The sequence below is a fragment of the Archocentrus centrarchus genome, chromosome 18 (genome assembly GCF_007364275.1).
Source record: "Archocentrus centrarchus isolate MPI-CPG fArcCen1 chromosome 18, fArcCen1, whole genome shotgun sequence".
In the NCBI taxonomy this organism is placed as follows: Eukaryota; Metazoa; Chordata; class Actinopteri; order Cichliformes; family Cichlidae; genus Archocentrus; species Archocentrus centrarchus.
The window spans coordinates 7,730,593-7,751,225 of record NC_044363.1 but is presented as its reverse complement, the minus strand read 5'-3'; the positions used below and the strand labels follow the sequence as shown (position 1 = coordinate 7,751,225).

At 38.9% G+C, this 20,633-nt stretch overlaps 1 protein-coding gene and 1 pseudogene across 1 annotated transcript; one reads left to right on the top strand and one right to left on the bottom strand.

The window, feature by feature from the left end:
• Nucleotides 1-2,114: 2,114 nt before the first annotated feature.
• LOC115796654 (butyrophilin subfamily 1 member A1-like) lies at nt 2,115-5,584 on the bottom strand. Its single transcript, XM_030753014.1, has 5 exons — nt 5,566-5,584; nt 3,272-3,610; nt 2,749-3,030; nt 2,316-2,440; nt 2,115-2,174 (listed from the first exon to the last, which is right to left on the bottom strand). Exons 1-5 carry the CDS (start codon nt 5,582-5,584, stop codon nt 2,115-2,117), a joined length of 825 nt encoding a protein of 274 aa, XP_030608874.1.
• An 8,718-nt stretch (nt 5,585-14,302) lies between these two features.
• LOC115796653 (Fc receptor-like protein 5) lies at nt 14,303-20,040 on the top strand (annotated as a pseudogene).
• Nucleotides 20,041-20,633: the final 593 nt, after the last annotated feature.

Here is a 20,633-nt window from a genome sequence, read left to right as displayed (position 1 = left end):
TGATCAAAAAAGTCAATCACACCTATGTCATATTTTGGACGCTGTTCCCATGACGATGCCAAAACTGCCCCATTTTATCCCTATGGGAAAAAATGTGAAATTTCTGCGATGGAAAAATGACCCTTGCTTTCTCAAAAATGCATACACATGCCTGAAATTTGGTACACGCATTGTCCACATCTCCCTGAACATAAAACCTACAGGTGAAAATACTGTAATGTGTAAGGCGTTGCCATGGCGATGCCCAGAATATGGCATCTTTTTCTTTGAGAAAGTCAATACATCCATTGCAGTTTTTCATATGTGACAGCAAAAAAAAAACCCCGCTAAAATAGGCACGGCTGGAAAAGCTGGGTTCAAATCGGCACCAGCACCTGGGCGGCGGCCGGCGAGGGCCTATTATCGCCGCTTGCGGCTTTAATTATTATTATTATTTTTCTTTTCCGCAAATGATCGCAAATTTGACCCCCTGAACATTTACGAAAACGCACCAATTTTTGCACAAAATTCAGGACCGGTGAAAAATTTTGTTTTTTAATATCGCCATTAAAAAACTCAAAAAACCAGTGCAACTGCGCCCCCTGTCAAAATCAAAATACATTGCGCCTATGGGAGGCCTTGCCATGTAAAGTTAGCCCAAGAGTCATGAAATTCGGATCAAACGGAGATCTTGTGAAACCCAACAAAAAAATATATTACACCAACTCCGGACAACAAACAGGAAGTCGGCCATCTTGAATTGAAGTTTGTGAAGCGCGGAGTCAGCATTTTTGCACACTTCGTACTTGAATTAACTTGTCCTAGGGCATTAAACCGACTGGCACCAAAATCGCTCAGGAACATCTTCACAAGTTGGGCATCAAAAGATGTGCGAGGTTTTATAGAATATTCAACGGTGTTGGCATGGCAACCGTGTGAATTTGGTCTTCGTTTTTGTCTCTTGCCGCAATTTTGTTTGTGCATTCGTTCGCACAATCTTTGGCCGATCAGTCTCAAAATTTAATAACTTGTTTACTGAACCGGCCTGAACCCACAATTAGGGAATCAAGTTTCTACATGCAATAGCGCCCCCTACAGAAGCAAACAAAAGTTTGTATGGAGGTCCACAATTTTAGTTTCACTGAAATGCATGAAAATTTGTGTCAACATTCTTGACGTCATCCTGATCAAAAAAGCCAATCACAACCATGCTCTATTTTCTAACACGTTGCCATGGCGGAGCCCGAAATGCCCCATTTTATTCTAATGGGAAAAAGCCAAAAATCCCCCATACTAAAGTTTCTGCTTACTTTGCCCGAAATACATGAAATTTGGTACACAGATTGCTGATGTCAGCCTGATCAAAAAAGTCAATCACACCTATGTCATATTTTGGACGCTGTTCCCATGACGATGCCAAAACTGCCCCATTTTATCCCTATGGGAAAAAATGTGAAATTTCTGCGATGGAAAAATGACCCTTGCTTTCTCAAAAATGCATACAAATGCCTGAAATTTGGTACACGCATTGTCCACATCTCCCTGAACATAAAACCTACAGGTGAAAATACTGTAATGTGTAAGGCGTTGCCATGGCGATGCCCAGAATATGGCATCTTTTTCGTTGAGTTAGATAATTCATGCATTTCAAAATTTCACACGTAGCAGCCAAAAAAACGGCTAAAACTGGCACGGCCGGAAAAGCACGGTTCAAATCGGCACCGGCGCTTGGGCGGCGGCCGGCGAGGGCCTATTATCGCCGCTTGCGGCTTTAATTCATTTTATTTTTGTAACATATTTGGTCACTCAGTAATTTTGTGTTGTCAATTCTCTTTGAATGTATATATTTTTATTTTACTACCCATGTTTTGTTTTTTTATGTACACTGTTGGCTGCTGCGTTTCTCGCTCAGAGGAGACAAGCAGCTCGTGATGAGAGTGTAGCCTGGCTGTGTACACCAAACTAATGCCCCTCGTTCCCCATTTTAAAGGGGGATTCAAATAAAAGCTGTGGTGACCAGAGCAAGTGTCCTCGTCTCATTAGCGACCGATTCAGAGCTGCTACACTCCATCCAGTGTGCAATGTGATGATTATGCTGAAATATGTTGTTATCTAGATTAATCAAATTACACAGATTAAACAGTTGACAGATACAGCAAAACACGCTGTGCTCTGGAACAGGAAGTGAGCTGATACTGCAGTGAGAGCCAACACCAAGTGACAGCGGCACCCATATGAAACAAATATATCTGAGCACTTTTATGCTGCACATTATTTCACTGTAAATCATCAACAACAACAAAAATAATTATTAAATCGCTGAGTTTTTGACTTACTGATGCTTTTCTTTTCTGCATCCAGCAAATAAAGATCACTGCAAGAATGCAAAGAACGGAAAGCACCAAGATAATGAGGAAGCTGACATAAACTGCTGATCCTGGCGGGGCCGTGAAGAAGTCATCTGAAATGATAAAGCAGAAAACATTTGGACATTTGTTGTTTGTAAAGTGACACCCCAATAACTTTACCATCAACACAAACAACAGGTGTACATGTTTTTTGTTTGTTTGTTTTTACCACTTTTTGCCAAGATGTTCTAGAAAAAATGAAAAAATAAGAGTATAAAAGATCACAGAAAGCAGCAGCACCAAATATTGTGTTGCCTTTCTAGCTGCACCTTCAGGATAAAAATTCTGAATAGATATGAGGACATGTATGGACATGCATCCCCACTATGTGACCTGAGTTTCATCATGTTTTTATTTTTACCAGAAATGTAGATGTGTGTCTCTCTGCTCTGGTTGATGATCTTCTGTTGGACTCTGCAGGTGATGTTGTTGCTGTGTCTCTTCTCCACAGTCACTCTGCTGCTGACAGTAGAGAGGTCATCAGGACCTCTGAGGGTCTCTGTAGGTCCAGCAGAGAGGAGGTTTCCCTCAGCGTCCAACCACAGCAGCTCAGGCTCTGGATACCAGCCTGCAGACTCACACTGTAATGTCACTCCAGCCTCGGCTTTCTGAATGCTCACGATGACGGGTGAGGACACAACACCTGCAGACGAAACAGAAGAAATATAACATTCCCCTTGGCAGAGTATAACGTGAATTAGTAATTAGAGTTAAGCTCCTAATAACAGATTTAGGTGCACATTCATAGATGTGCTAAACTGGTAGGGAACTACATTACTCTTATCTAATGTATCCAAATGTGTGGCAACACATTATAGACCAGTTTCTGTTTATTTAATACAGTAACCGACTTCTTTGATTGATAAATATCAGCTGTTTCTTACCAACAACAAGCTCAATTAAAGTTTCGCTTATATCTGGAACGAAGCATCTGAATCTTCCCCTATCAGAAAGTTTCACTCTCAACAGATTCAGTGAAACGTCTCCATGCTTCAGTTTGTGGATGGATAATGAAGTTCTTCCTTTGTACGATGGATTCTTTTTGCTTTCCAGTTCACCACCATCACGCCACACATAAACAAATCTGGGCTCCAACCCATGTTTTGTCCACTCCACTGTCCTGTCAGAGGCATTCATGGAGGGGTCCAAGTAACATGGCAGCATGATGTCATCGCCAACCAGCGCCACGGTAGGCTGAGATGAACCAACTAACTGAATGGAACCTGAGAAAGAAAGAAAGAAAGAAAGAAAGAAAGAAAGAAAGAAAGAAAGAAAGAAAGAAAGAAAGAAAGAAAGAAAGAAAGAATCCCTTTTAACATGCATAAAAAACGGTGTCAGATTCGTTTTAATTTTTTGGCTCAGTGACTGCAGCATCAAAGAAATAACTCAATGCTAATTGGTTAAGTTTTAAGTGGTGGAGAGCATCAGATCATGAACATTTGGTAAAATTTGTTTGTTGGGATATCAGATGTCTGCTAGCTTCTGCTTTGTAAATGAAAACAGTGAATTCAGTTTCAGTATCAACCCCTGACATTTTACATTTGCATTTACAAACACACCTGTTGCTGGTATACCTGTGTTTGCATTACCTTTAGTCGAGGAAGATGGTAGATTAGCAAACACCATCATTAAAAGTGCTAAGAAGGTGTTTAAGGCATTATCCATACTTCAGGTAACACTTTCTGGACTCTGAAAACCAAAAAAATTCAATTATATATATATATATATAAACCAAGTGGTAAAGCATTACTGAGAAGGATATTTCAGACAAACAGTTATTTAAATACTAAAAATACACAATTTAAACAAACTTGCATTATAATTATAATTTACTTCACTAACATACCAGAAACAGAAGAATTCATTCTTGTTTATACAATAAAGTTACAAGCTTGAAATAATGCTTTTAAGTTGGTCTGCATTTACCTCAGTACACCATTTGACAGTCAATAAGTACATTATAAATAACTTTTAAACATATTTAAACATTAAAAATACAGTGTGCTTTATAAATGCATGTAGAGTCACTTGTAATAAACTTCATTTGTTTCACTGTTCAAACACGAATGCTGAGTTGATCAAAAATTGGTAAAGTTTGGTTACTGCAAGCTATAACGTTTGAGTTTGAAATGCAGCACCGGCTCACTTACCTGCTGCAGTCCTAACAGAGTCCTTCTTTCACATGGACTGAGGCAGTTTTTACAGTTGGTTTACTTTTAGATAATCATGCTGTATTTGCATAACTGTTAGCACAGGAAAATGATGTCAAAGCATGGACTTAAAAAGTCAAAACATAAGCATTAAAGGAGAGACTGACTTTAGTTTTTATTACATTCAGTCAGACTAACAAATAATACAAATAATTTACAAATGCAGAATACACAATATCCAAATTTGGTGTTGAAATGACATATTGTCGTGCTTGCGCTCCTCTGGAAATGAGCTCAGACACTTGTGTGGATGAAGTGGGTGGAAAAACTTCGCAGGACAAGGAATCCTCAGTTTACAAACTTCACTGAGACTTCGGCAGGTCAGCACAGAACATTCAGCTGTTTGCATCAGTGAAGGCAGCGGGCTCTAGATCGGGCACAGAACAGCAAGTTTGCACTGTCCATGCGATGAGCCGTGAGCGCCATCTGTAGCCTCAATAACACAGGGAAAAAGTCTCGGTTGTCTATATTCAGGACCGTAGAACATTCTTAACCAATCAGCATCCTACATGCATTACACATGACACACTACACAAGGGAAAGAGGAGGGAACAAACTCCTCAACTGTGGACTGCCTTACAATATTATATATCTGAATGGATCTGTGGAGTCACACGATACTAAATGAGCTCAAAGAGTAGAATTCTTTTTTTAAGGTTTGACACCATTTAAAATCATATTTAGCAACCAAACTGTGAACTGTCCCTTTAGCAGGCGTCACAGACACACTGCACACCTTGTCCTGCAGAGGTCACTGGTTCATGTTGTATGTTAATGGCATGAATCCACTGTCAGCTATAAGGCTGCTGTCACTAATGTTCCCCATTTGTGTTGATATTAACAAAGCTTGCTTAAATTAAAATAACCTTTTCTTTTCTGTTTTTTTAATTTGCCATTCTATATAATATTTATTGTTCTTGACCAACAACCAAGCAATATGAAATTAAACATCAGGTGTAATTCTGTACCGTGGTACTCCAGAGTCATCGGGCTTTAGTTGGTTTGTAATTCTTTGCTTCATTAAAGCCCTCTGAGGGTGTTTAGGGGCAGATCAGGTATCAGTGCAGGGTCCCACTGCAGGACATGAGCAGAATGACGACACTTCTGTTGTTCAGCAGTGAGTCGAACAGGAAGACGTGGTTGTCACTCACATTAACTCTGTGTTGGTCACACAATCAGTCAGCAAGAAAACATGGAGGTTACAACTTTCTGCATTAGACTGGGTGAGTACTGCGTTTGTTTCACATCACAGTTTTCCTTTAGCTGAGGGGGAAAAGTCAGTGAGTTAAGTTTACAGAAGGAAGCATCACTAATGCTAAAAACGGTTTTATTATAACATTTAGATTATTATACAGTGGTGAAAATATTTCAGTAGATTCACTAAACTGTTGTCAAAGTAGATGATCTCTGCTGAATTTTAACATTTCCTTCATGAAATCTGCAATCTGTAGATTTAAATATCACAATGATACCCAAAAATATGGAGCAGTGTAACTTTGCCTGATTTTGCATTAAATACTGTTAAGTGTGTTTCATTTCATGTGTGTCATTCTTCCAAAAACTATTTGGTATTTTGATGATTTTGGTGCAGCGTCCTGCCTAATGCTGCATGCAAACCAAACACGAAGCATAGCATGAGCATATGCAATGTTTGATACGAATAGATGCAAGTTTGTGCAGTGACCACATTATGATTATGAGGTGAAGTTTTGCATGTGTAGATGCTGCTCAAGAGATCTGCAGTTTCCAAACCACACATTTCTATATTCATATTTTTATTGCTCGTTTATTCTTTTTTTAATCTTCGCTTTCAAGCCTGACAAACTGTGCACCGTATAACCACAACATCTACAGAGCTGTGTGAAGAGAGGCTGTGAATTTGATTTAGTAACAGTTATTTAATGACTGAGGTCATGACCTTCTTATCCACTAGAGCTGAAAATTAGAATATGTACTAATTTACATTAAAGAACAGAAGTAAAAAAAAAAAAAAGATTAAATAATATGACCATACTAATGATAGTTTTATTATTTAGTGAATTCATCCATCCTTTGGATGGTTGTTCTGGAACGGCAATTTTCGTTGTATACTTGTGTACAATGACAATAAAGTTCAATCTAATCATTAAAAAATGCTCTGGATTTGTGTAACATGAGGTGAAATGTTGGTCTGGAACACACTAACACGGGTTAAAAGCCGCCTGTAGGTGTTCAGCTGGGTTGAAATCTGGTGACTGTCAAGGCCGTAGAGTTTGGGTCACATCATTTTCTCATACCCATCAAACTATTCACCAAAATGCCCAACAAAGGGCCAGGGGTCAAGCTGAGTTTGCTTTTATTTGTCACTTATCTGTAGTCTAATGGAAACCTTTTGTTTGTTTGTTTGTTTGGTTGGTTGGTTGGTTGGTTGGTTGTTTGGTTGCTTGCTTGCTTGCTTGGTTCTTCAGTGATAAATATGTGGCTGCTGCTGGTGACACAAGTTTGGGATTGTTGTGACAGTCAAAAAGTTTGTAAGTGGAAATTTAATTCTTTTGCATCATTCAGTACCTTTGTGAATAATATTATCGGGGTTTATATATGTTTTAATGTGTTGATAGTTGACACGTTTAATGTTTCTACCTCCCTCTTTGTTCGTAGATGCAGCTTTTCCTCGTGTTCTTCCAAACACTCCTCAGCACTTTGAATACAGCGCCGTGTCTTTTGACTGTACGGAGTTTGATGTGTCTCTTGGATGGAGACTAATGAGGAAGGTGCCAACTGAAAATACAGCATGTGGGAGTAGCTGGGGAGTTTTTAATGGGTCCCTTTGCATCTTCAGAAATGTTTACATAGAAGACAGTGGAGAGTACTGGTGTGAGAACAGAGATGGAAAGAAAGGCAGCACTGTCAACATCACCATTACAGGTAGATTTACTGTACCTGTGTTCACTAACATGCATATTTATATTGTTGAACAGATTACTGCTGAATTGCTTATTTCAACTATATATTATAAGCTGAAGTAAAAGACCACACAGAGGGTGTGGTGTTCTGATGATTCTATGTAGAAGCAAGACAGCACGCTGTGTTAATGTGTTGGTAAATACTGGTTGCAGTTTGCGATTGTGTGACAAACAAATATACAGTTTTTTTTTTTTGTTTATATGTCAGCCAGAGTTATAATTATACCATATATTATCCAGCTGGTCCTGTGATCCTGGAAAGTCCTGTCCTTCCTGCAGTGGAGGGAGATGCTGTAACTCTGCGCTGCAAAAACAGGACACCTACCAAAACCTCCGCTTCCATAACCTTCTATAGAAATAGCCTCCTTATCAAGCACATCTCTACCAGCACTTTGATCATCTACAACATTTCCAAGCATCATGAAGGACTCTACAAGTGCAACATCTCAGGAGCCGGAGAATCACCTGAGAGCTGGCTGGCTGTCAGGAGCCGAGACAATACAGGTTAAAGCACATTGATGTGTCTTTTTGATCTATTTTTAGATGTGTTTCCAGTCACATAATTTTCAGGCGGTCAGAGGCCTAAACTGTAATAAAATAAGGATTAATATTCTGCCCTTACGGAATTTTGATAGATAGTTTTGTAGACCGGTATTCTTCAAAATTGAGAGGCAAAGGCTTCCAGCCATCATTGCAAAAACACACAGCAAGGTATACTGCAACATAAATATTGGTCTCTTATACTACATGACATAGTTTAAAGCCTTACTAACTCAAACCGTAGCTAACATAACCACCAGAAAAGAGTGGAAACATGCTACCTTAAACGCTAATGTACAACAGATATTCCCATAGATGTGCTATTGTGATTAGTATTGATAGTGTGGCCGTATTACAGCATCATAACAAGAGTCCAAAGATTTACTTCACATTACATATTTCCCATAAATTCAGAATATACACAGACTTACAGGCACACATTTCTCATGCTTTACAGAAAACAACTTTAGAACGATTAATATGTGCACGTCTCCCATTCTACCTCATTAACTTTCTTTTAATGTTTGACTTCAGAAACTTCGGTTAACAACCTCCCCTCCTCAGTGGGAGCTACTGCTTCTGGCTGAAGGAGAACTTTATTTGTCACATACGTATACATGCAGTGAAATTCAGTCTCTTAACCCGTCACACAACATGGAGCAGGGGGCAGCTAGAAAGCGTCCGGGGAGCAACGTGGGGGGGCCCTTGCCAAGGGACCCACAGTGATGAGATGATTCAAATCAGCATCTTCTCTGTGATGAACGGGCTTCTTCTCCTCTAGGCCACCACTCCCTGTCCCTGTTCTTATAACCTATAGGAGTGTGGCTCGTTTGGCTGTAAAAACTTCAGTTTGTAAAGAGGCCCATAAAAGCATAATGCTACAGTGCACTTGATTTCCTGATAGGTTTACAGTACCAGTCATTAGATTTAAGTCTTCTATGACAGAATTTGTTCTTTTTGTCCAAAGAAGTTCTTTTTGTTCATGGTTCTGGCTTTGTAACAGTCAATGTGCTCAGTTCACGGCTTCAAGACGTGATGTCACTGCGGCCACATTCATTTTTTATAAATAGCCTGCGTTTAGAGGTCCGATGTATAAAACAATTAGGTTGCAGAGATCATCTGACTACACAACATAATTTACTTGTAGTGCTGTAGACAGCAGGTCTGATCTGCTGTCCCCAGTGACTTCGGTCATTTTCTGTTGGCTACACCAATGTTAGGGCATCTTTGAAAAAACAAGCAAACAGACAAATTAAAAAAACAACAAAAAAAGGGACAAACATTTGACATTTTGCATGTATTAAAAAGAATGTTGTTGTCTTTACAGATAATCACATGGTGACTCCCCTTTGTTCGGATCAACTTCCGGTCCTCCTCTACCTCCTGATAAGGACCGTTGCCACAGTTCTGTGGGTGGCTCTGCTGCTTTTGGTGTTAAGAAAGCGTCAGTCTTGGAATAAATGAGAGACACAGAAAATATCCACAAGGGAATAGCAACTGTTGCCGCAATCTACAGAATTTTCAAAAGTTATATAGAAACGCTTTTTCTCCCCAGTATGTTGAATGATTCTGCACAAGGGTATTTTTTACTAAGAGTATATTAAGATGCTTGGTGATAGAGGCTTAATCTGGGTATCATCAAAGTAACATGAAAAACTGTATTTATTCATTTGTTCCAGAATATGATATAATACCATGGAGGTCTTTGGAGATTCTTTCTAAAGATAACAAATAAAATAAAATAAAATAAAAGCATGAATCTAGATTAAATAAATGAGGCATTTCCTTGCTATTTTGTAAGTTCTATTCACCTTTAAAATATATTTCTAGATAAGTATTTTATTCAAAAGCTGACCTGTTTAAAATTTTTGTCATGCACCTGTTAAAAAAAAGCATTAGCTGTCTGTTATATCTTTGTATCTTTTCATGTCATGTGTGTTAACCACTGTATGTGCCATTCTGTCACACAGTAAAATTTCTCAGGGTTAATTTCAAGCAAGATGTGCAGTGTTTCTAAACCACACCATCTCTCTCTATTCACACTTCTATTGTTGGGTTAGTCTGTGTATACTTCGGACAAACTATCTGCAGTATAACCACAATGTGTCTGAAGCTCTGTGAAAAGAGGTTCCAAGTTGATAGCTCAGTGAAAGGCTTCTGAGGCCACTTTGGTAAAAAGGTAAAAAAGGAAAGGAAAGATAAACATGTGATACACTTACTTCTCTGTGTCCATGTGTGATGCTATTTGGAGATGAACCATGCAGAAATTATTTTGGTAACACTTTAAAATAACTACACACTATTGAACATTAATGAGATATTGCGTCATAGTTAACATTTTTTATTTATTTATTAGTCCTGCTTAGGATGTCATCTATAAAAATGGATATAAATGGTTAGTCTTGCTTAATAAGGTCATATATAACATGTTTGATTATGAAATGATTATACTTTAAAAATAAGTCCAGTTGTCAAATGTCCTCACTATTAAATATTCAGCAATCAAATGTTAGTGGGATTATATCAAAGTCGAATTACTTGGGAATGACGGCAACTCAGCCATGAAGTGAAAGGCCATGTACAGAGCGGGGTCAGCAGATGCTGTGGTGCATAGTCCACAGAGGTCATCACCTTTCCAACTAGTCAAATGCTACAGACCTCCAAACTTCATGTGGCCTTCACACTAGCTCAACAACAGTGTGTAGAGAGCTTCATGGAATGGCTGAGCAGCTGCATCCAAGCCTTACATGAGCAAGTTCAAAGCAAACTGTCCAGCATGTTCTTTGAAGTGCCAAATTTCGATTCTCCATCTGGCAAACCTGATGAGTCTCGGTAAAAAAGGTAACGTTTGGTAGAGGGTGTGGGGTTTTTTTTGGGCTTCGCCCCTTAGTTCCAGGGAAATAAGCTCTTAATGCTCCAGCATACTGTGACACTTTAGACAGTTGTATGCTCTCAACTTTATGGTAACAGTTTGGGGATGGCCTGTTGTTGTTCAAGCATGACTGCACACCTGCGCATGACCCAAAGTCCATAGAAACATGGATAAGTAAGAGAAGAAGAAGAACTTGACTCCAAGCTCAGGTCCTCTAATAGAGGCCTGGGAGCTTGAGGGTCCTGCGCAGTATCTTAGCTGTTCCCAGGACTGCACTCATCAAGATCTCAGATGTTGTTCCAGGAATCTGTTGGAGCCATTCTCCCAGTTTGGTGGTCATTGGCCCAAGTGTTCAGATTACCATTTAGACCACTGTTACCTTCCACTTCCACATGCTTTCCAGCTCCTCTCTGAGCCATTGGTATTTATCAAGCTCAGCTAAGCAGAAGAAAGAGGCCGAGGACTAGTGAGTGTCAGAACCATTGGCCTAGATGAAACAATAAAGATCCATGAATACATCAGGAAGATGGCCACAAAGGATCATGTCCTTAGTGAGTACCTCAGGCAGCAGAAACCCGAGAAAGATGAGGACGACGAACAGGAACCATCATGCAAGGACAGGCCTCTGCACGACATGTACCACCGGCAGATAGAAGAAGTGGCTGACATAGAGAAATCCTACCAATGGCTGGACAAGGCTGGACTAAGATCAATAGAGGCTGGGGTCTACCACACCAGGCAAGACCCCAGGTGCAGGCTGTGCAGAGACGCCCCTGAGACAATCCAACACATAACAGGAGGGTGCAAAATGCTAGCAGGCAGGGTATACCTGGAATGCCATAACCAAGTGGCTGGCATAGTATACAGGAACATTTAAAAAAAAATATATATATATACACACCTCACCATGTTTTTGTGGCTTTTTTCAAGGTGCAATGGTTCACCAAGTCCAAAGACATGCAGTTAGCGAGGTTGGTTAATTGGTGATTCTGATTTGCCCATAGGCGTGATAAGTGGAAGAGGATGAATGGATGGGGATGTCCGATTCTAAGTGAACCAAATCCCATTTTTTCTGGTATCAGATTTAGTATTTATTTCATTTTTATTTTTGCACTATTTTCAAATGAAAAGAGATTTAAATGCTTTGCATTTTGCATTTATGCATAAAATAATATAAGCTATAAAAGACACCTCAGCTATCTAAAAATTACAAGAAACAGGGAGAACATTACCTGAAACATGTATATCAGTCTCCCTGCTCTGGTTGATATTCTTCTGTTGGACTCTTTGTATTTTTTCCATAGTCACTGAGACCATCAGGACCTCTGAGTGTTTCTGTAGCTTCAGCAGAGAGGAGGTCTCTGTCACTGTCCAAACACAACAGCTCAGGTTGTGGATGCCAGCCTGTAGACTCGCACTATAAACACCACTGCACTATGGTTATTTAAATTCCTGCTAAGGCGGGATGAGACAGAACCTGAACCTGGAAAGTGGAAGAATGACAAAAATATTAATACAATACACAGTGGACATTTTCATCTGGAGTAATAGAGATAAACAATGAATAAAAATAGTGTTAGACACCCTTCTGGTTTGGAAATATCATTTACATGAATTTTAAAAAATGTGAACAACAAGCTCCACAGTAGATTCCTTAGCTTTAGAGGGAACTTCCAGGTCAAGTCACCCCCACTCCAGACTCTCAGAGGCTGCATCTGATGGAGGCTCCAGGTGGCATGGTAAGATTACATCATCACCAACTAATGTGTTTTTTGAGATGGTTTAACACTCTGAGACTGATGTTGGTGCAAGTTACCTCTATGAGGGTTTATCAGTGCAAGTATCATAAAAGTGTGGTATAAAGCCAATTCACACAGCTTATACTTGAAGCTCAGTGAATCAGTGAGGAAACACATCTTCCATATGGACACATGAGCATGAACTCATGATGCTCTAGTCTAACAGATTGTCAGTTAGCAAATACAAATAGCATTATGTATATGCTGCCAAACAGGGATAGTTCAGAGGAACATGGAACATATTAAAAATGCTGATTCAAATACGATGATGTGTTTTTATTATTATTATTGCTAGATTTTGTTTTAGCATTAACTTGCATCCATTTAATTGTGTCAATATTTTTGTTCAAATGTAGTCACAAGCTTTCAAATAAGAACTTCATGTATCTCACAGCACCTATTTTTAAGATGAGGGTATGATAGTTAAACAACTATGTTCAATGTCTGTTTATACACATGAATGTTATTTATACAAGAACAGACATGCTGTCATTTTTAAAAACTCTTGCTGTGGTGAACTAATATATTACATTTTTAGTAGAGATGAGTTTGGGCTGAGCAACACGCACTGTGTGGCAAGTACTTCGCTTGATATTCATAGGACATTTAAACAATATCACATGAGCCACAGACACCAAATACAGCAAATGTTTTGTGTGTCAGTGACAGAAAAAAAGACCTCTGACTGCAGAAATTCCTCTGACTGTAATGTATAAGAATGTATATAGGACAGTAAGTTGTGAGAAACATAAGAGTATATAACAATCTGAAGATCTTTGGCACTTCTTCAGTTTTTTTTTTTTTTTTTTTTCAGCTTGCAATTGACTTTAACTCTGTGTCTTAATTGTCAGCTCAACGTTAACCCTGTGATCCAGTTATGGATTTAGATGGCAAAAGAATCAGAATCAGAATCAGAATCAGAAGCTTTTATTGTCATCAAACACAGGTGCTTGATGAGATTATGACAGCTGCTGCTGGTCAGTGAGTTACAAAAAGTGTTAATGGTAATAAACATATATATGTCCACCTATATACACATATATCTACACACACACACACACACACACACACACATATATATATGGTGATTATATATATATATAAATATATATATATATATATATGTGTGTGTGTGTGTGTGATCCTACTCTCTCATCCGCACATATGCATTCATATATTAACGCACTCAAAACATTTAAAAGAAAAAGCATGAGCAGGGAGCTCTATATTTATTAATTTAAATAAGTAACAGAAAAACATTTTCAAATATTCAACTTAATAAATTAGATAAAATGTATGAAAGCAAGTTGTGAACCTGAGTTTTGGAATAGTTTATATCACAACAGTAATTTTTTCACAACTGGCTTCCTAAAGATTAACACAATCAGCAGCTTTTTTAAAGGCAGTGGGTGTTTATGGTCTACAGGTTATGCTACTTGTTTTATATCTATTGTGCTACAACTGTTTGATACAGAAAGGGGAAGGTCTGTGAGATCTCCTCCTCTGTATATGACCTCTATTCAGTCTGATGTTCAGTCAGCAGGAAGTTAACATGGAAGTAACACCACTGTGCATCAGACCTCCAAGACCAACAGTGAAATAAACATATTTAAAAACATTACATAGAAAAATATATTTGGGGTCTATACTGTAGGTTTCTCATTGTTCAGTGAACCTGTTTAATTTATTTCATTTTTTACTGGTAATATTTTTACATTTTCTAGTGGATTTTACTTGTTTGAAATCCAAGGTGGGAATGTCATTAATTAAGGGTAAAGTAAAAGCCATGCAAAAACAAACTCAAATAACTTTAGACAGAAGTTAATGGTGACAAAACAATATGTCCTTTTAAGATAAATGTATCACTTTTAATTGGTTGAATTCATTTAACAAAGAAACAGTGATGCAAATGGTTTTAGAAATGTAGTTAATTTTTCCATTTGTTATAAATGAAAATGAAATTGTTGATTTTGCATAGCCATATATTTCTTTTTTTTCCAAATATTCATATGACGTATGGGTGTTTGTTCATGTAAAGTCATCTGCATCTGACACATGACTCTCTTTCATCTCAGCAGTTTGGTCTACTTTGCTGATGATCACAGCTCACATTCAGAACAGTTATTCTGCTCAAAAACCCGGTACGATGAGGTTTGATATGTTACTCTTTCATTCACTCTGTCATATGTTAGTCTTTCATTTTTACCTCTGTGCAGTCATCTGAAAAAGAAAGTGCACCCAACAGTTCAGTAGCATGTAGAACGACCTTTACCAGCAATAACTTAAAGTAGTTATTTTCTCGTGCATGCTTGTATGACTATCAGTCTCTTGGATCATTTTGGAGAAATTTTGGCCCAATCTACTGTATGATGTTTCATTTTACTGAGGTTTCTGGCATTCATGCACAATTCTCTTAAGGTCCCACCACAGCAATTCCAATTCAATTAGACTGATGACTGGACCTTGAGTAGGCCAGTGAAAAACCTTGATTCTTTTCATTTTCAGCCATTCTGCTATAGGCTTGGGATCACTGAGCTGCTATGTGACCTAATTTGTGCCACACTTTAGCTGTCAATCAGATGGCCGAACATTTGACTCTAGATTATGTTTGTATACAGAGGAGTTCATGGTCAACTCCAAGGTGCACAGGTCCTGTGGCTGCAAAACAAGCTCAGATCATCAGCCCTCCACCACTGAGTTTGACAGTTGGAATGAGGTATTTGTGCTGATATGCTGTGCTGAGTTTTCACCAGCACAGCATTGTGACCAGATATCTCCACTTTGGTCTCATCTTCCCAAAGGTCAAGGCTTCAGAAGTCCTGGAGTTTGTTCAGATGGAACATTCCAGAGTTCACATTTGTTGAAATACTCAAGACTAGCAAACTGTAAATATGTCTACTTTTACAGAGGTTGTTACAGATGCTGATGATCAGTTAATCAAGTACATCTGATGAGCAGCACCTGACTTCTACTTACCCTCTTACTGGAAACAGTAACGGTGTACTTTCATAGAGCTGCATACAGTCCTGTAAAAGACTGCTGTCTTACATGAATGTGCTTTGGTTTGAACTTGACAAATATGTGCATTTCAGTGCTACAATTCTGTATTAGAACACAATTACTAAAAGGCATTTTACAGCAAAGTATAGAAGACATTTTCTAAGAAATATATTTTTTCTGTGTATTTTCTTTTTTTTCTCTGTGACAGATGGAACTTACCTTTCTGTAAATCCAAACAGATTACAGTTCTTTGAATATGAATCCATCACATTCAACTGTGAGGGATTTACCAGAGCAGCTGAATGGAGAGTGCTAAAAAAGACTCCTTCAAAGACTACAAAATGGCAAACATCAAGAGGAACCTTGAATATTACAACCGCCTATCTGCTAGACAGAGGAGAGTATTGGTGTGAAAATGAAGAGGGAGAAAAGAGCAACACTGTCAATATCATTGTGACTGGTATGTGACGAAACAAAAGTGGGCCGTTAGTTAATCACGTTACTGAAGTTGTTTTTTTTTCTTTCACATTGTGACTAAGCACAAAGAAGACTGATATGCATTCACAAATGATGCAGAATGTTTTACATCTTTTTTTAGCACCAACTAGGGATGACTGATAGCACTTTTTTATGTCCGATACGATACAGATAGTTTACGTTTGGATATCTGCCGATACTGATACAAATCCATTCTTGTTTTAAAAACAATTGTTTTTAAATGCCTGGATGCATTTACATAAGTCAGTCTCTCACATAACAATCACTCTATCACCTGAAGCCTGCTGCTCCTATGTAAGAAGGTGGATTATGGTATGCTGCAAATTTCATTAGGGCAGCAACTATCGATTAATTTAGTAATCGAGTATTCTATCGATTATTCCATCGATTACTCGAGTAATCAGATAAGAAATACTTTTTCATATTAACAGTTCATCTGCATATTTTAACTTCTGTACTGCAGTTTTTCCCTGTGTGAAACAAACAGGTGGATGGAGCAACTACAAAGTTCTCTTTTCTTCACTTACTGGTCAGTTGGTTGATGAAGGACCTCCAGCTGTTTCCCAGTAAAGGTTTAATGGAGGTTACAGGGGGAAAAGCTTCTTTTGGACACTAGAAAAACATTTCCTTTCACTCCACCTGAGCTCACCGCCTCTATAACAGCTCCGCCTCTTTGAGCTTGTGCAGACAGACTGCACGTAAAACAGCTGACTGCTGCTGTTGTGTTATTAGTGTTTATGTTGAAAAAACTGGGGGCTGCATGAGCATAATCTTGCAATGCTTTATATTCACAAGCATTATCCTAAATACGTTTCTACTGCAAGTCTATATTTAGTCACTAATCAGGGATTAAAACATAAATAATATTTTGATAGAGATCGCTAGTGCTAATGCTTTTACAATTTTTAGAATCGGAGGGATTTTTTTTCTAATTCGTGATCCACAGTTGTTGGTGGTAATGCAGCTCTAAGCTGGTTTGGTCAACCACATTAAACCCACAAGAATAAGAAGACAACAGAGAACTGGAATGCAGCTATTGTGGGTGAAACGCTATTTAATTGATTACATTTTTAATTCCTTTCTAATATCCGATCGAGTAATTTAGGTCAGGATCAGACCGATACCAATTCTGAATTTCATATCGGTGCATCCCTAGCACCAGCTCTTTTCTGCTGTTTGGTAGCTGTTCTTCCCAACAAAGAAAGGGGTTTCTTAGCTGCAAAGCAGACAAGCACCATATTTCAGTAATGGGAAAATGATGCTTCTATTAATTTGATCTTATTAGGTTTATTGCTTCATTGTGGATAACTTTTTTTTTTTTTGTCAGATGCTGATGTGATATTGGAGAGTCCTGCTCCCCCTGTGACAGAAGAGACAAACGTCACCCTGCGCTGTAAGGAAAAGACAGCTTCCCTCAAACAAGCAGCACATTTCTTCAAAGATGACCAGCTTATCAATACTGCATATAATGGTGAGATGACCATTTATAGTGTATCCCAGTATGATGAAGGACTCTACAAGTGCAGAATCTCTGAAACTGGAGAATCACCAGAAAGCTGGCTGACTGTAAGAGGTAATCCCATTATGATTGTCCTATACATGCAGTAAAATATTAGCAAACAAATTAGAGGCACTTCTGTAGGTGATATAGCTGTTTTTACAGCCTGTCAGTTGTAGGGTTACATGTGTAATGAGCAAATGATTAATGTAATTAAAATCAAAATAATTAATTCTCTACGGAGCAAGAAATCTTATTACAGTCTTTCTGAAGGCAAAGATCACCTTAGACATATAATAAATAAAAAAAAATAAATAAAAAATAAAATAACTTTTGCAAAAATATATATTTAAACAATTTAAAAAACTGCGACGGAAATACAGGAAACCAAAAACAAAGCACATGAGTCCAAACAAAGCAAAAAGCAGCATTGCCAGGCTGGGTAACAGTCCACAGGTCAAGTAGTTCAGGAGCCAGCTGTGAGAACAACACTTCAGTGGGCTGAGATGAAGCAACTTATGACGCCAGCCACGTGGCCGGCTGCAAAGATGAAGACTCTCTGGTGGATGGCCGCATGGCCAGGGGTGGAGATGGAGGCACTCTAGTGGATGGCTGTGTGGCCAATGGAGCAGACAAAGATGCTGTCACTGGTGACATGGGACCCACTGACTCTGGCTCTGGACTTTCTGGTGCAGCTGCTCCCAGAGGCTGTATCTTAAGCCAGGCCTTACCTGCCTCAACCTGAGGGACAAATACGGGTGCAGGAGCCGCACCCACCTGAGAAACACAATTGGGTGCAGGGAGCTTAGGCACTGAGAAAGCCTCAGCGATAGTCTCTGAGGAAGCAAACATAGGTGCAAAATACACAGTTTCTAGGAAGATCTTGCTCTCCAGCTCTGCCACACAACTAGCAGTTTTAGAAAGAGCTGACTGGGAGGTGACACCTTTTTGAACACAATGTCCAGCAACACAAACAGTCTTCAGGTTTGCTGACAAAGATTCACAAATAGTTCCTTGAAAAACAAACTCAGGGTGCAGTTAACTCTCAGGCTGAGCTGGCAGGCGAGTACAGGCAGACCGTGAATCAATCGGGGTAGCAATGCCACCAGTAGTCTTTACAGATGCACGATGTCACATGCTACTATTTTTGAGTGCAGTAACACCAAACCTCACCTCTTTATTAGTATAATTCTCTGAATTAGGAACAAATCATGAAATGTAAATTGAATAGGCTGGCTCAGGGATGTGACACATAACTTCAGTATTACAAACAGGCACAGTTTTAGGAGGAACAGGTTTGATTGCATTCAAAAGAGGCAAATAACGAGCTAGCACGGAAGCACAACAGACAGCTTTGCAGGTGCAGACTTGTCACAAATATCTCTCTCTGGAGGGGCTGACTCGTTACTGGTTCTGGCAGATTTCACTGAGGCAGCAAAGAAAATAAAACACAAAATGCTGGGCAAACAGCCAAGGATCATGACAGTTGCCCCGTTCATCCTGTGATGGAAGGAGACCCTGTCACCATGCACTGTGAAAGAAAAATAACTTTCTCCAAATTTCTAGTGAATTTCCTTAAAGACACTTCAGTGAGACTGGATATAGAGGTGATCATTCCCCAAGTTTTGAAGTCTCATGGAGGACTCTAAAAGTGCAGAATCCCTGGATCCCGAGGAGAACCAGAGGAGGGTTGGGTGGCTGTTAAAGAAGTGATCCAACATAGTACATAAAACAATTAATGGAAGGGATTGATTTTTTTTTTTAATTCTTTAGCTGTTTTTCAGTATACAGCAAAATGCATTGTGTGGGTTTATCACAATAATGCTTCTTTACTGAAAATTTTATAAAATCCATCCATCCATTCACTTCTGCTTATCCTGTTCAGGGTCGCGGGGGGGCTGGAGCCTATCCCAGCTGTCATAGGGCGAGAGGCAGGGTACACCCTGTACAGGTCGCCAGCCTGTCGCAGGGCCAACACAGAGAGACAAACAACCGTTCACACTCACATTCATGCTCTCATTCACACCTATGGGCAATTTAGAGTAGCCAATTAACCTAACCCCATTTTATAAAATCATTATAACAAATAATATCATCACCTATTGCAATTCTTTAAGTTACAGCAGATTTTCTCTGCTATTGTTGCAGGAGTTCAGGCAGAGACCGGCCCCTCATCGGGTCACTCCTGTCACATTTACCTGATCTTGAGGACCATCTTCACTATTTTAATGGTGGCTCTGCTTCTGCTACTGGTGGGACTGTTTCACTGGAAGAAAATACACAATAATTTGTAATGATTCCTAACATGATTGTACAGGTCAATCACAGAGAGCTCGTGTGCACAGCAGCAGTGTTGCTAGAGGAAGAAACAAAGAGAGTGTTAGCACTGTTAGACTTTGATTTTTTTTTAATATATGCTTCTTGTTTTTCTTTCCTTCGCCCTGAATCATGTGCTGCAATGATCGAACAGGCATAAATTTATAGCAGTTTATGCAAATTCAAATGTTGAAAAACAGTTGATTGCTGTACTTGTTTGAGTTATTTGTCTGTTAGCTTAATTAACAGATCAGAACAAGGTGATTGATTAATTTATGACCTATGGAGCAGGAGACAGCTTTTATTTCCTAATTCGGAGCAGTTGTAAACAATGATGTCTTCATTTGAATGTGCAAGTAACTTCTGTAGCAACATAAAATTTTATGCTTTTTTAAATAAATAAATGTGTCATTTAGTGTAAACAAGGCAAAATGAAGCAGAGACCTTTAACCAGATAAAAATTACTTTCTATATAAAATGTATTTAAAGTTGTTTGACTGTCAGCAACTGTATATGAACGAGCTTCTGGAAATCATTTTTGGTACACTGACTGCTTTCATGTGTGGTAGCT

Excerpts from the sequence above, each read along its gene's own strand:
- LOC115796654 (XM_030753014.1), bottom strand. Across the intron at positions 2,441-2,748 it reads GACACACATCTACATTTCTG|ATGACTTCTTCACGGCCCCG; the intron begins GTAAAAATAAAA and ends TTATCATTTCAG. Across the intron at positions 2,175-2,315 it reads TGCAGAAAAGAAAAGCATCA|TATCAGCTCACTTCCTGTTC; the intron begins GTAAGTCAAAAA and ends CTCTCACTGCAG.